This window comes from Spea bombifrons, chromosome 6 (assembly GCF_027358695.1).
Source record: "Spea bombifrons isolate aSpeBom1 chromosome 6, aSpeBom1.2.pri, whole genome shotgun sequence".
NCBI lineage: Eukaryota > Metazoa > Chordata > Amphibia > Anura > Pelobatidae > Spea > Spea bombifrons.
In genome coordinates, this window is record NC_071092.1 from 15,972,501 (window position 1) to 15,986,801 (window position 14,301).

The window sequence follows — 14,301 nt, forward strand, 5'->3', positions numbered from 1 at the left end:
GGAATTGGGTAGCAAGCTTAAGAAAAGGACCTACAAGCAATGTTCCCTCTAATTTTTCTTTGGTGGTGTGCGCAGCAAATTTTTCTTGTGTAAAAATTTTTCCAGAGCCAAAATTTTGTGCGCACAATATGCGTCTGCAAATGTTAAATTTAAATTGTTATTCTATATTTTTGGTACAGCTCGCTCATGGTTAATAACACTACATTATAGTGTGATAATGTAGTATTAGTTACACAACAGTATTACTTACTGTAATGTTTTTTTAAAGGTGAAATTCTCACTGCATAAGTAAATTATTAGCGAATCACAAGCGGAGGCTCCAGGCCGCATAAAGGATAAAAAAAATTGGGAAAAACTGTTGTGCTCAGGGGTGTACCTAGAGTATTTGGCACCTGGGGCGGATCCTGTACCTGGGACCCCCACACACACACACACTCTTTGAAACTGCATAGCTACTATTGTTAGGCAAACATTGACAGGGGTACAGCATAACTTATTATTTACTAAGGCAGACATTGACGGTGGTACAACATAACACCTATCACTATATACTGAAGCAGACATTGACCGTGTTACAGCATAACTGCTATCATTATATACTGAGGCAAACATTGACGGTGGTACAGCATAACTGCTATCATTATATACTAAGGCAAACATTGACGGTAGTACAGCATAACTGCTATCATTATATACTAAGGCAAACATTGACGGTGGTACAGCATAACTGCAAACATTATATAGTGAGGCAAACATTGACAGTGGTACAGCATAACTGCTATCACTATATACTGAGGCAAACATTGAGGGTGGTACAGCATAACTGCTATCATTATATACTGAGGCAAACACTGACAGTGGTACAGCAGAACATCTATCACTATACACTGAGGCACGCACTGATGGTGGTACAGCATAACACCTACCACTATATACAGAGGCACACAATGACCGTGGTACAACACAACACCTATCACTATACATTGAGCCAGACATTGACAATAATGCAGCATAACCCCAATCACTATATACTAAGCCAAACATTGATGTGGTGTAGGCCTACCACTTTAGTGTCTGGTCTAGTATCTATATATATATATATATATGCACTGAAATGAAAATTCTGGACCTGAAAATTTAGCATTCACTTGACTGAAACCGAAAATGACCCCCCACACACCTTTAAAAACAAAAACAAAAAAAACACTTTTATTAAAAGTAACACACCAAAATTAGACATATATATATATATATGATAAACAGCAATCACACTCCTATCATGTTCAGGTTCTAGCATGTACTGGTTGCTTGGGCATGATAGGAGTGGGATTGCTGTTAGCAATCATATATATATATTAATATTGTTATCGAATTTTTCTGTCCAATTTTGGTGTGTTACTTACTTTTAATAAAGATGTGGTTAACACACCAAAATTGAACAAAAAAATTGAATTGCTAACAGCAATCTCACTCCTATCATGCTCAGGCAGCCAGTACACGCTGGAACCTGAGCATGATAGGAATATGATTACAGCCTCCCTATGCCATGCTATCCCCCCCACACACATACACATCCATGCTATCACACACACACACTCATTCACAAACATTCAGTTTAAACTACACCCATCACTCTCACACACTTACTAATTCACTCTCACAGAATGTTTTCCTACCTGTCACTTTTCCTCCTCTTCGTTCTTCCTCTTCTGTGTCCTCTTCTTTCAGTGCAGTGGAGGCGGTGGGCGTGGCTTCAGTGCTGTGCGCCGGGATATGGCATCAAATCCCGACGCACAGCATCAGTTGCCGCGCGCATCGCAAGGGAGCAGGATCGGAGGTCTGTATTAACAGACCTCCCGCTCCCTTGATTTTTTTAAGACGGTTAGAGGGAGATCCTTGATCCGAGATAAAAAGGATGTATATGTGAGCTTTTCATTCAATCCAAAGGGGGACATTGTCTTTAAATGAATATATATATATATATATATATATAAATATATATATATATGTGTGTGTGTGTGTTTTAGCATGGATGCGTGTGTGGAGGGGGCACAGGGAGGCTGATAGTGATGCGCATGTACTGGCTGCCTGAGCATGATAGGAGTGTGATTGCTAAGAATTGCTAGCAGCTAACATCAATCATACTCATATCATGCCCAGGCAGCAAGTACAATAACTTTACGTAATATATATTTTAAAAAATTTCGGCCCCCAAAATGAAGGTGCGTCTTATACATGGGAGCGTCTTATACTTGGGGAAATACGGTATATATATATATATATATATATGGACTTTTTTGGTGACAGAGGGGCAATATTTTTAAATGTTACCATATTTTTAATTAAATTAAATTTTTAATTAAACTTTTTAAATTTTTTTGTAATTGTAATTTTTTATTTTTTTTTACCAATGCACTGATTAGTGAGCTGGGCTCCATTGACTTTGCATGATTGAATGCAGTACCTGCATTCCACCTGCAGGAAGAGCTTGAGAGTTGGTGACGCTATCTTGTGAGTGACGGCAACGTCATTTACATGATGGCACTTGTGGTTGCTTTTCGGAGCAATCATAAGGCTATTGGGGTAGGGGGGTTGTGTTGCTACATGCCTCGATAACAGTCATGCAAGAAAAAATGAGAGTGGGAAAACCTTCAAGAACAAATACTGAAGGAGACTTGGTATGGTATAGGTTGTATCATAAAAATGAAAGATGGGCACCAGGCATAGTTGGTCGGGTTGAAGGCCCCAAAAAGTATGTGATAACCACTCAATCAGGTGTATGTTGATGTCATGTGAATCAGTTACGACCAAGGTTAGAGAGGAGAGAACAGTCTGATGAGGATTGTCAAATACCAAAACAATCAGATAACAAATTTGATATTTGAGGTGGGGTTTGGCATGATCCAACAACAGACTCTGACTCAACTGAAAATGAGGACTCAGAGATACCAACCAGTAATGAAGAACATTGTGATGCCAGTAATGAAGAAATCCATAATGATGAGTCAAAATGTTTTAACCAGGAACAAACTTGTCATGTTCGTACCCCCAGAAAAAGAATTCCTGTTGCTCGTTGGTCGCCAGAAGAGAATCTCAGAGACACTAGCCAGAGACAACGTGCCATTTACCAAAGGAAACTTTGTCAAAAGAAGAAACAAGAAACAGTTTTCAAGTTAACACAAGAAAAAAACTACAGATGACTTATTATTTTGTTGCATAAGTTATTGTTGTTATATTTATTATTTATTTAATTTAACAAACAAAACAAAAAAATTGAGTAGGAAAGGAGATGTAGTGTTTGCTTGCTGCCTGCTTGGATGGATGACACTGGCTTCTGTACAAGCATGATGTCATCAACTGGATGGAGCTGGCAGGTACATAAAAAGACAGTTGACAGTTGTTTTTCTTTGTAAAGGTTAGCAGACAGTATAATAAAAGCATCAGTTACAGATTGAAATGGTTATTGCATTATTACGCTATTAAGGATATAACAGTTTGCCAGTGGGGCCAGTGAAGAGAGATCCTATGATCTCCCTTACCAGGCCCCTTGAGGGCTGTGGGTCCCAGTGCCTTGCCCAAGCTTCACTCCCTATTATTCTACCCTTGGTTATATTTGCATGCAGGGCCTGACTGGCCCACCGGGAAACCGGGAAATTTGCCGGTGGGCTGGTCGGTCCGTGGGCCGGCAGACCGACATTCAAATCAGTCGTCTGTCTGCGAAGTTCAAAGTAGCCGTCGTGCGCCTCTAATACTGCCTCCGCCAGCCGCCCAATGAAAGTAAAGCGTCCGGCGTGCACACACCGTGCCGCCCAGTGGCAGTAATGCCTCAGCTCTTTGTCCCGTCCCTTTTAAGACGTGACGTTCAAGGAGCGGGCTCACAAAAGAGTTCCTCCTGACAGGGAGAGGATCGTCACGTCGGAGGACAGCAGGAAAAAAAACCCACAAAAATGTAAGTATTACCAAAAAATAGTTAGGGGTTATAGGAAAGCAGACCCATTGTCAGGGTCCATCCAGGCTGTGGAGCTGCATATCTCTGTTTTTCCCTGCCTTGCCTCAGTTCCCAGTTTCCGTTTGCTCTGTTCTGTACCTCTGATTCCTGGATTCCAGTCTGCTCTTTGCTTCAGCTCTGTTTCCTTTATAAGGTGTGTCCCACCCGTTTGTTCTGTTTGTCTCAGTCTGCAGTCTAAGGTATGTCCTTCTCGGTTCTGTGTTTGGATTCAATGTTTAGTTTATCAGTACTTTGTATGCAGGGCTTAGCGTTAGGACCCACCGTCATTGGAGTACTTTGGCGTAGTGGTGGGCTAAGCATACTATGGCCATAAGATGTGACGGAATCTCCAATTGTTATCTTATAGTCCTAGGCTAGTTCCTGTATTCCTGTTTGTCTGTCTCTTATGTACCTTTACCCTCCTTCCCTGAATCATCTGAGGATTCTGGTTCCTCTCTCCTCTCCCCACGTCCCAGTTAAGATGTCCTATCCTTGCTTAAAGGAGAAGTGTCCGAGGATTCCGGCTCCTCACTCCTTCCCCTGTGTTCCTTGCCTTGTTCCCCGTCCTTTGTTGTGCCCTGTATCATGTATGTCTTGTCTGGTTATGTTCCTTGCTCGGTCTCCCTGTTCCTTGCTCTGTCCTTGCTTGCTATGTTTCTGTTGATGCTCTGCTTAGCTTCCATACTCCCTGCCTGCAGCATCCTGCACATGATTCCAGTGCTATGTCTCATGCCTGCTCCAGGGTGCCTGCAGGATATTTCCTAGTTTTGTTCGGATTTCCACATCCAGCCAAGTTTCGTTCTGCTCTGTTCTGAACTACATCTGTTGCTATGTCAGGGTGCTGGTATGTGGCTGCTCATCCCTAGATGCCCTCCTGGGAAAGTGCAGTCGCCCTGTACCAGGCCCTGTCCAACTCCACTTCTGCGCAATACCTCCTGAACTCCATCTATGGGCGCACTGGGTCATTACAGTTGTCTGTATGGACCCAGTTCCTGACACCCATATTCAAGCGAGGGCGAAGGGGAGAAATTGCCTTGGGATAAAAATTAAATAATACAAAAGGGGGGTGGCTGGGTTGTGGTATTACAAAATCAATAGGGGGGGTGGCTGGGGGTAATACACATGGCAGTGGGGGAATCAATAGACAAGAGGGTGGTTGGGCATCACATTAGCCAATACAAAAAGAAGCCCACTGGCAGGGCACGCGTCTAGGAGCCCACTGGCAGGGCACACGGCAAGCAGCCCACTGGCAGGCACACGGCAAGCAGCCCACTGACAGGGCACACGGCAGGAAGCCGCTCTATGTAGGTGAACCGGCAGGGGCCCTCCCTGTGTAGCTGGGCTCAGAAAAGCCAGCTACGGTATGCAGGAGAGTGGTCAATATCAAGCCGGGCCAAAGATCAGAAGCAGGATGCCTGGAACGGTTCAGGACCTGGTACAGAGCCACAGCAATAGGCTGATAAACTGCAATGCAAATGGACCCAATGGAGGAAGCAGCTATTTAAGGGGTAGGGTTAAACCGAGGTAAGCTGAGGCAGCTGGTGTGCTCGTTAGTCTACACGGTGCTGTGTACAGACAGGCGGCCTCTAGAGGCTGCCAGGGAAATGACACCTAAAAAATAAATACAGATCCCAGGCTAACTGGGTGGAATGGTGACAGTGTGTTTGGGTGTCAGTGTGACAGAGCTTGTCCTGGTATGTGTGTTTGGGTGTCGGTGTGGCAGAGCCTGTCCTGGTGTGTGTGTGTGTTTGGGTGTCAATGTGGCAGAGCCTGTCCTGGTGTGTGTGTGTGTTTGGGTGTCGGTGTGGCAGAGCCTGTCCTGGTTGTGTGTATGGGTGTTGTGTGGCAAAGCCTGCCCTGGTGTGTGTGTTTGTGTGTTCGTGTGGCAGAGCCTGTCCTGGTGTGTGTGTGTTTGGCTGTCCGTGTGGCAGAGCCTGTCCTGGTGTGTGTGTTTTCGGGTGTCGGTGTGGCATAAGGAATTTGGGGTCAAGACTTTACCTTTACCAGAGTATTACCCCATATAGTTACAAAGATGCCCAGGCATTCCCCAGCTCTAGGTGGTTAGCTTACTTGCATGCATTTAACTCACCCTTCCCTATTGGTCCAGGAGAAATCTTAACCAATGCCAAGTATCATTTGCACAGAAATTTAGTGCTCCGCTGTTTCACAAAAAAATAACATTTTTTTATTTAATTTTGTTGCCTTTCATTGAGCAAGGGGGGCAGAATGCTGATGCATGCTATACATCTGGTAGCAAAAATTACGTACTGTCACAGGTAATGTTGAACATGTCTTCTAAGAGATTTGATATTCATACACAGATAACTATTCCGTGGTTTTTTGCTTCAGCTTGTGCCTCTGAGGTCTTTTTTGGGGAGGTTTAAAATTATTGTTTAGGTTAAATCTACAGGATTTCACTTTACATTATTTCCAAAGTTCTGCTTAGCATTAAAGATGTTAAGTGGTCTTGACCATAGATTTGTAGAACTGACGGTATTATTTGCAGATGAAAAGTTGCAACAGAAATGATGGAGCCATCTTGCGACAATGATAAAAAAACACCCGTGCTAAAGTTTAGTCCTAGCAGGCTGAGCTCCCATAGAGCAAAGTATTTAGTCTTTGTCATTCTCACAATATCACAAATGCAGTCTAGCAACATTGGTGCGGTAAAGATGTGTATATACATTTTTTCATGTTTAGATTAAGATAGAATCTTTATATTGTGCAGATGAACAACTGAATGCAGAACAAAAGAAAAAAAGAAAGCAGAGGAGGAACAGAACTACTTTTAACAGCAGCCAGCTACAAGCTCTGGAGAGGGTATTTGAAAGGACACATTACCCAGATGCTTTTGTACGTGAAGATCTTGCACGCAGAGTTAATCTAACTGAAGCACGAGTCCAGGTAATTTTATACATTTGCCTAATTTGGGGATTATGCTAATCTAAAATGTTCTACAAAGAATACATTACATTCATGTGGATTTTTAAAATCATTCCTAGTGCGCTTTAGGACTTCTTGGACTATGTTTAAACCAAAGGCAGTTTGGCAGCTTTCAGTTTCGGTGATATGCCCAACCCAACCCCTGGGTATCAACAGCTCAGAAAATATACTCAAAGAGATTATTGTTGTCTAATTCAGTAAGCAATACTCAATCCCATCAAACAAACATAAATAACTAGCAAATAGAATACCAGTACTCTCTGTATCAGTTCAACAATGTATGTGATCATATCTGTATTACAAAAGGCTACATCAAGCTAATCTTTTAGTGCCTTTAAGGTTTCAGCAACACCTGCAAGGTACACCACAACTGAAATCTGGTTAAGTGACCTGCGGCTATTGTCACTTAATGTTTCAAACAGGAGCCTTATTATTAGTGATAAAAGAAGAATATGGTTTCACTTAGCGTTGGAAGCACAGAAAAAAGAAAGAGCGGTCCTGTGAAACAAAAATATTTTCTCCTTGAGCATAAAATGTAGTGCTTTGTACAATGGTATATTCAGAAATGTAAGCCAGTACTGACAAAACTTGGTTTCATTTAGTCTTGTTGTGATATCTGCAGACCTCAAGGCTTCCATTGTTGTCAGTTGTGTGATATTTTGCAAGACTTTCTATGCACAAAAAAACTCACTGAGCTAATTCTTTATGGCAATGTTAATGTAACCCTGCTTGTAGAATTAAATTGTTCCAGACATAGACTAGACTTGTGCATTTGGATTCGTATGATTTGGAAATGTAACTAAATTTGCTGATTTTGTAAATTTTTACAAATCCCTGAAGAGGAGGCCAGACACCCATGAAACAATCAAAAACAAAGCAAAAAGATACAATTTTTTGTCAATAATTCATGGGCTCTTTCAATTTCACTCTTTCACATTCCCTGAATGTTTTTGTTTCTTTTTTAACAACCACTTCCACTTCAGGCTGGGTGACTGCAATTGAGCCATTCTATTGTTTACCACAATGGAGTATGATAAGGAATCAGAGTGTTTGGCTTGTAGATTTGTCGAAAATACAGTTTGAATAGATAAATAACTTAAGTTTAACTTGATACCAGTGATACAATGTTTTGGCAGGAGTATTAGTTCACATTCCAAAACTTACCTAATTCCTAAATGTACAGGTCTGTTCTTTGTAAACTCATTTACAATTTACAAATTTGACAATCGTAGTGAATGCTGGGAAATGCTGCATCAAATACCCTCTCATATTTATTTCTCATTTATATTAAAATGTGACAATCTGTAAGAAATAGTCAGATGGTGTAACTAAAGTATGTGCAAATTACAGTTTTTTCAGAATAAATAATCAATTCAATTAGATAACCAGCTGGCTTAACAACCAGCTGACTTAATTATCATATTTACTTGATCATTTATTTACATGTCATCATGGAGAAATATATCTCACAGTGCTGCCACTACTGATGGACATTTTACGTTAAATGTTTGATGGACAGAATTTCACAGCCTGGAAAGTTCCCACTCTATTGTATATTGAAAATAGCATTCATTAAATGGTCTAGCCCATTCTGGAACTCATCAATCTTTAAATTACCATATTTGCTCAATTATAAGACAACCCTGATTATAAGACGACCCCCAAAGTTTTTGTTTTTATTTCCTTTTATTTGCCACCTCCCCATATATGCCTTATATGCCACTCTGCCCCCCAGAAATGCCTTATACTCCCTATATGCCACTCTGCCTCCCTAATAAACCACTCTGCCACAGATATGCCTTATACACTCATATATGCCATTCTACCTCCCTGACATGAATTTTAACCCCCTGTTTGTCACCCCCCAGATATGCCGTATATACCTTTATATGCCACTCTTCCTCCAGAAAACCATTGAACCCCCATGCCACTCTTACCCCCCGACTTATCAGTGTATCCATTTACTTGTGACCCGTGCCTCAGACTCCCTGGTGTCTAGTGGGGCACCCGCTGGAGGTCTGTGCGATGCAGACCTCCGCTGCTGCTGGCCAGTTCTTCCGCTGGGGCTTCTATGACTAAGCGCCGGTATCACATTACCTTCCGGTGCTCCACCATAGAAGCCCTGGCGGGAGTGATGGCAGCAGTGGAGGTTGTCTGTGCGCATCCCGCAAATGTTCACCGGCTGCGGGACACAGACAACCTCTGCTGCTGCCGGCACTTCTGCCGGGGCTTCTATGGTGGAGAACTGGAAGGCCATGTGATGCCGGTGCTCCGTCATAGAAGCCCCGGTGGATGTCTGTTTTTTAAACTAGATACCCCTTGGGTATTTAAAATGCCAGTATTTTAACTATTTTCATGCAAGAACTTTTGCACATAAAAAACAAACAATTTTTTTGGGGGGGTCTTTTTTATATTTTGTTGGAACTGGATTGTTCCCTTTATGACATCAGTGGGGAATTACATAGTTACATAGTACATAAGGTTGAAAAAAGACCTAAGTCCATCAAGTTCAACCCTTCTACCTAACCTTTCTATTCTTGATCCAAAAGAAGGCAAAAAACCCCTAATTAAGCTACTTCGAATTCTGCCATCAGGGGAAAAAATCCCTCTTGACTCCAAAAGGCAATCGGATTTCTCCTTGGATTAAGATGCTCTAAAATATTAATTCTATTTATAGCCCTGGATGTCATGGCAAGATGATGTCCTCCTCCCGTGAATCAATATCTATTTTTATGCATGCCAAAACCTTATTGGCCCTTGCAGCTGCTTGCTGGCATTACGCACTGTTGTCAAGTCTATTGTCTTCCATTATTCCTAAATCCTTCTCATTGGTAGTTTTCCCCAAGGATATTCCATTAATAGTATAGTTTGCACTTTTCTTATTTTTACCATAATGCATAACTTTGCATTTATCTATGTTGAACCTCATCTGCCACTTGTACGCCCAGTCCCCAACTCTGTATAAATCCTCCTGCAAAGAAGAAACATTCAGATTAGTCTGAATTACCCTGCCAAATTTTGTGTCATCAGCAAAAACTGTTACATGGCTCTCAATGCAGCCTGGGAGATCATTTATAAATAAATTAAAAAGAAGAGGACCCAGGACAGACCCCTGAGGCACTCCACTTAATACCCTTCAAATAATTTCCCCACTACCGATGTTAAGCTTACTGGCCGGTAATTGCCCGGTTGAGATTTTGATCCCTTTTTAAATATGGGCACGACATCTGCTTTGCGCCAATCTAAAGGAACTATGCCTGAATTGAAAGAATCCCTAAAGGTCAGTAATAATGGTTGGGCCAGAATTAGGCTTATCTCCTTAAGTACCCTTGGGTGTATACCATCCGGTCCAGGGGCCTTGTCTACCTTAACAGTATTTAATTGCGTGAGCACTTTTTCTTGCGTCAGCCAATCCCATGTTTGCTGTAATGTTTACCGTATTTATCGGCGTATAACCCGCACTTATGCCCCTAAACATTGGGTCTGGAAACGTAGCTGCGTGCTATATGCCGATATGCGCGGTCAAGCACTGGCACTTTGCTCTGACTCATTACTACACACCAGACTGCGCGGGTGATGTCACTGAAGTACTGCGAGCATTCCGGCATGTCGTAATGAGTCAGAGCAAAGCGCTGGCACTTTGCTCTGACACACTGAGTGCTGGACCACAGAGGAGGCAAAATGAGGATGCGTGTTATATGCCTATGCGTGTAATATGCCAATAAATACGGTACTTAAAATTAGCCAGCAGGGGCTACACTGGGGGTATTTACGATCAACTTTACAAGCATTTGGTTTACCGGAGACATTCATTGAGGCTGTTCACATCTTGCATAGCAATCCCTCTGCGAGGGTTTATTCTTCCGTATTTCTTTCTAAACCTTTTACTGGTGGCAGGGATGTCCACTTTCTCCCCTCCTCTTTGCCCTGGCAATAGAACCTCTGGCGATTGCTATCAGGCACAATCCCGACGTTAAAGGTTTCACTGTGTGATCTACTGGAACTAAAATTTGTCTCTATGCGGACGACATTGTCCTGACGCTTACCGAACCCATGGTTACTCTCCCGAACTTGCATGCTCTCCTAGATACCTTTGGTTATCCATCTTACTACAAAATGAACTGGGACAAGACGCAAGCTCTCAACATTGGGTACCATGACCACTTGATTAATGTAATCTCTAGAGACTTTGCTTACTCATGGCACTCCAATTTTATTGTCTACCTGGGGATATGCATTACTAAAACCGCTGCCTCTCTACTTCGGTCAAATTACCTACCTCTGTGGTCTAAGATAAGTCGATCTCAAACGGTGGTCAAAGTTGGAAATCTCATGGATTGGCCGTATTGTTTCATTCAAAATTAATTCACTCCCATAGTTATTATATCCCTGTCTCAGTGCCTACAATTTTCTTCCAAACTGTCCAGACATGACTGTCTAAATTTGTCTGGTTGAATAAACATCCACTACTTTCACTCAAGATTTTACAATGGCCCAAATTGATGGGTGGTCTAGGTGTTCCTATTATAAAAAATTACTTAGTAGCTGCTCACCTCGCGCAGACCATTCTCTTTTTCTCTGATAAATCGTGTGTTGCCTGGGTGGACCAAGAATCTATGATGACGGCTCCATATTCCGTGAAAGACCTACTGTGGCTCCCTAAAGCTAGCCAACCTCAGATACATGATATGTTGCCCACTACTTTAATGTCCATGGCGCGGTGGGACCGTCATCAGCTCTGCTCCACTGTTGACTTTGAAACCTCTTCTCCCTCATGTCTTCCTTGATCGCTGGATGCAACAGGGAATCGTCTCCATATCTCAGCTTTTCTCTCAAGGTCACATACAAACATTTCTGGCTCTTCAGGCTCTCTTCTCGCTTCATCGTCATTGATTTTATTAAATCGTGTTTAGAAGGATCTATACTGCAAAAACCTGTGGACTTTTTATTGACACTCTTCAAGCACTTTTTGGGTGCATGGACTAAATGTGAGTGTTTCTTCTGCTGATGAATTTAACCATTTTTTTTTCTCGGATACTGCACCATTTTAAGTTTATTTTCTAGAGTCAACGAAGATTATTAAAGACACTTTTGCATTCAACTTAGATGGGTCCGAATCATCTATTCTATTTGTGAGTGCAACATTAAATTCACACATAATAATTGGTTTTACATTCTACACTATATTGGTTTTATTTTTTTCCCTTATATGTATATGCGCCCCATAATTTTTTGGTTGGTTTGAATTTCTACACCCTGAGGAGGAGTGTTCGTTTTTGGGCTGCTGCAGTCCTATTTGGGAAGTATTGTTTGTATCATTTGTTTATTTTACTATACAGCACGTGATTTTAGGTTAGTTCACGTTTCTCTAATACCACACATATTTTTCAGTCCACTTGGGAACAGTGGGATGCGTATTATAGTCACACATTTTGTCACACCCCACAGGGCCATGTCTTAGGCAATATGCTTACTCCCTGGTATGTGAAAGCGGTGACCGAGAATTAGGGTTTTCTCTATCATATTTCTTTCTTTTCTCCCCTCCTCTTCTAAATTTTTTATTTTCTCCTTCCCCTCTCTCCCTCCTCCCCCTCCTGCCAGAGTATGTTTTATTTGGTTTGTTCATCATATTCTAAAAGTAAAAAATTACTTGAGATTTGATTGTACGTGATGTATGTGATATGAATGATGCAAAGCAACTTGGAGGATTGGATACCTGTAGATAGGAAATGCCACAAATAGATGTGTGGAACAGGTAGCCCAGGATGCCAGGTCAGGAATACAGGACAGGTAGTCAGCTAATGTCAAGTTTGGTACAGTAAATGGGTAGTTAGATGTAGCCAAAGTAGTTACACAGAGCGGGTATTCAGAGAAGCTAGGTATGGTATACAGAGCGGGTCAACAGAGTACAGAATCACTAGGCAGAGAGTAGTCAGACAAACCTGGAGTCATACACAGGTAAAATGAAGACCACAACAGGGTGCCTGTAATTAGCATTTCCTGTTTTTAAATCCTGGAGCTGACTCCACCAAACCTCCTGGTGCACAGCACAGAGGTTGCAGCAAAACAAGACAAGACCATGCAGAAAATAGCGGTAACTTGGCTGCCTGTAGCACGTATTCGATTATAGGTTATCAGTAGTAGAAAACACAGATTGTTTTTTACAGTAAGGTAGGAGGAAGTACCCTGCATTACGTCTGACATGCAATTGTACATTTGAGCACATGACACAAACCCCTTTCAATAAGATAAATACTAATATGATCATTACTTAATCATGAGACATTATTACATAATAATATACTTACGTTAATAGCATAATTCTATGCATGACACAATTGTCAAGATATTATCTATTCATAATCTAGTTTCAGCATATTCCTACATGTGTGCTATAATTTAACATTTGCATTGTCAGTCACCCTATTAAAAAACATCCATCACACCAAACATAGGAAGAAAGCATATGAATAGCATGCATATAAAGACCAGGAGAATGGGTTAAAAGACACTGAAAATATAATAATAGAACTGAAGATAAATACAATGTAATAAAGTGTTGCACAGTAAAAAAATAAATAAAATAAGGCGTATCAAATGATGTTTCCAAAAATACACCCAAAGCAGCAAAAATAACATGTAAAAAAATATAATAACATATACATTGTAAGGTTGTAAGGGTCTAAAACTATCAAACAGTGGAACATCAAAAGGGGCCTACATTCTACCTAAACTCAATTATTTTTAATCTTCATTTTAACCACCTCTTTGTTATCTTCCACCCATTTTTAACCTATACACAATTTTTTACCTTGAAAAACAAGTATATGAAAACCTTCTAAAAACCCTACTCAACAATTCAGCCTTCTGTTTGAGTATCTGCCTAAAAAGGGAAACATTTTAACCATTTCACTGGTATCACTGATTTTCTGAACCTGCTCTTTACCTGCCTGACCTTTACGAAAACACCTCAGCAGGATGATTTCCTGAACAAATTTCACATTCATGTTTAATTTTCCACGAATTTGGCCATTTACATTGCGAATCATTAAAAGACCCAGAAAACACCTTTACTACACATCTGCTGACCTGCAAAACCTTGTGCTCTAGATGTAGCTGATACTCTCTGAGGAAGCATAATGCTGACCCAAGTGCCCCCATCCTTCATTCCCAACTGCAGGTTCTTATTTCTGTCTAAATACCTCATTGTAATTGAACCACAAACATTTTTGTATGCTTCTAACAGAGACTCAAGATGCTGAGACAAACCCAAATTTTTTTTCTCTATGCTTTTTCACAAATAACACTAGCAAATATACAGAATGCCTGTAACCAATTGTTAAATGATCTAGTTACAGGCCTGCACCCAT

At 41.2% G+C, this 14,301-nt stretch overlaps 1 protein-coding gene across 3 annotated transcripts in view; it reads left to right on the forward strand.

Moving 5' to 3' along the window:
• Window positions 1–14,301, forward strand: part of PRRX1 (paired related homeobox 1) — a 379,246-nt gene that overhangs the window by 37,198 nt on the left and 327,747 nt on the right. For all 3 annotated transcript variants that reach the window (XM_053468644.1, XM_053468643.1, XM_053468645.1), the window contains exon 2: window positions 6,717–6,892. In XM_053468644.1, coding sequence (XP_053324619.1) covers window positions 6,717–6,892 — 176 coding nt within the window. The remainder of the gene's footprint in view (window positions 1–6,716; window positions 6,893–14,301) is intronic.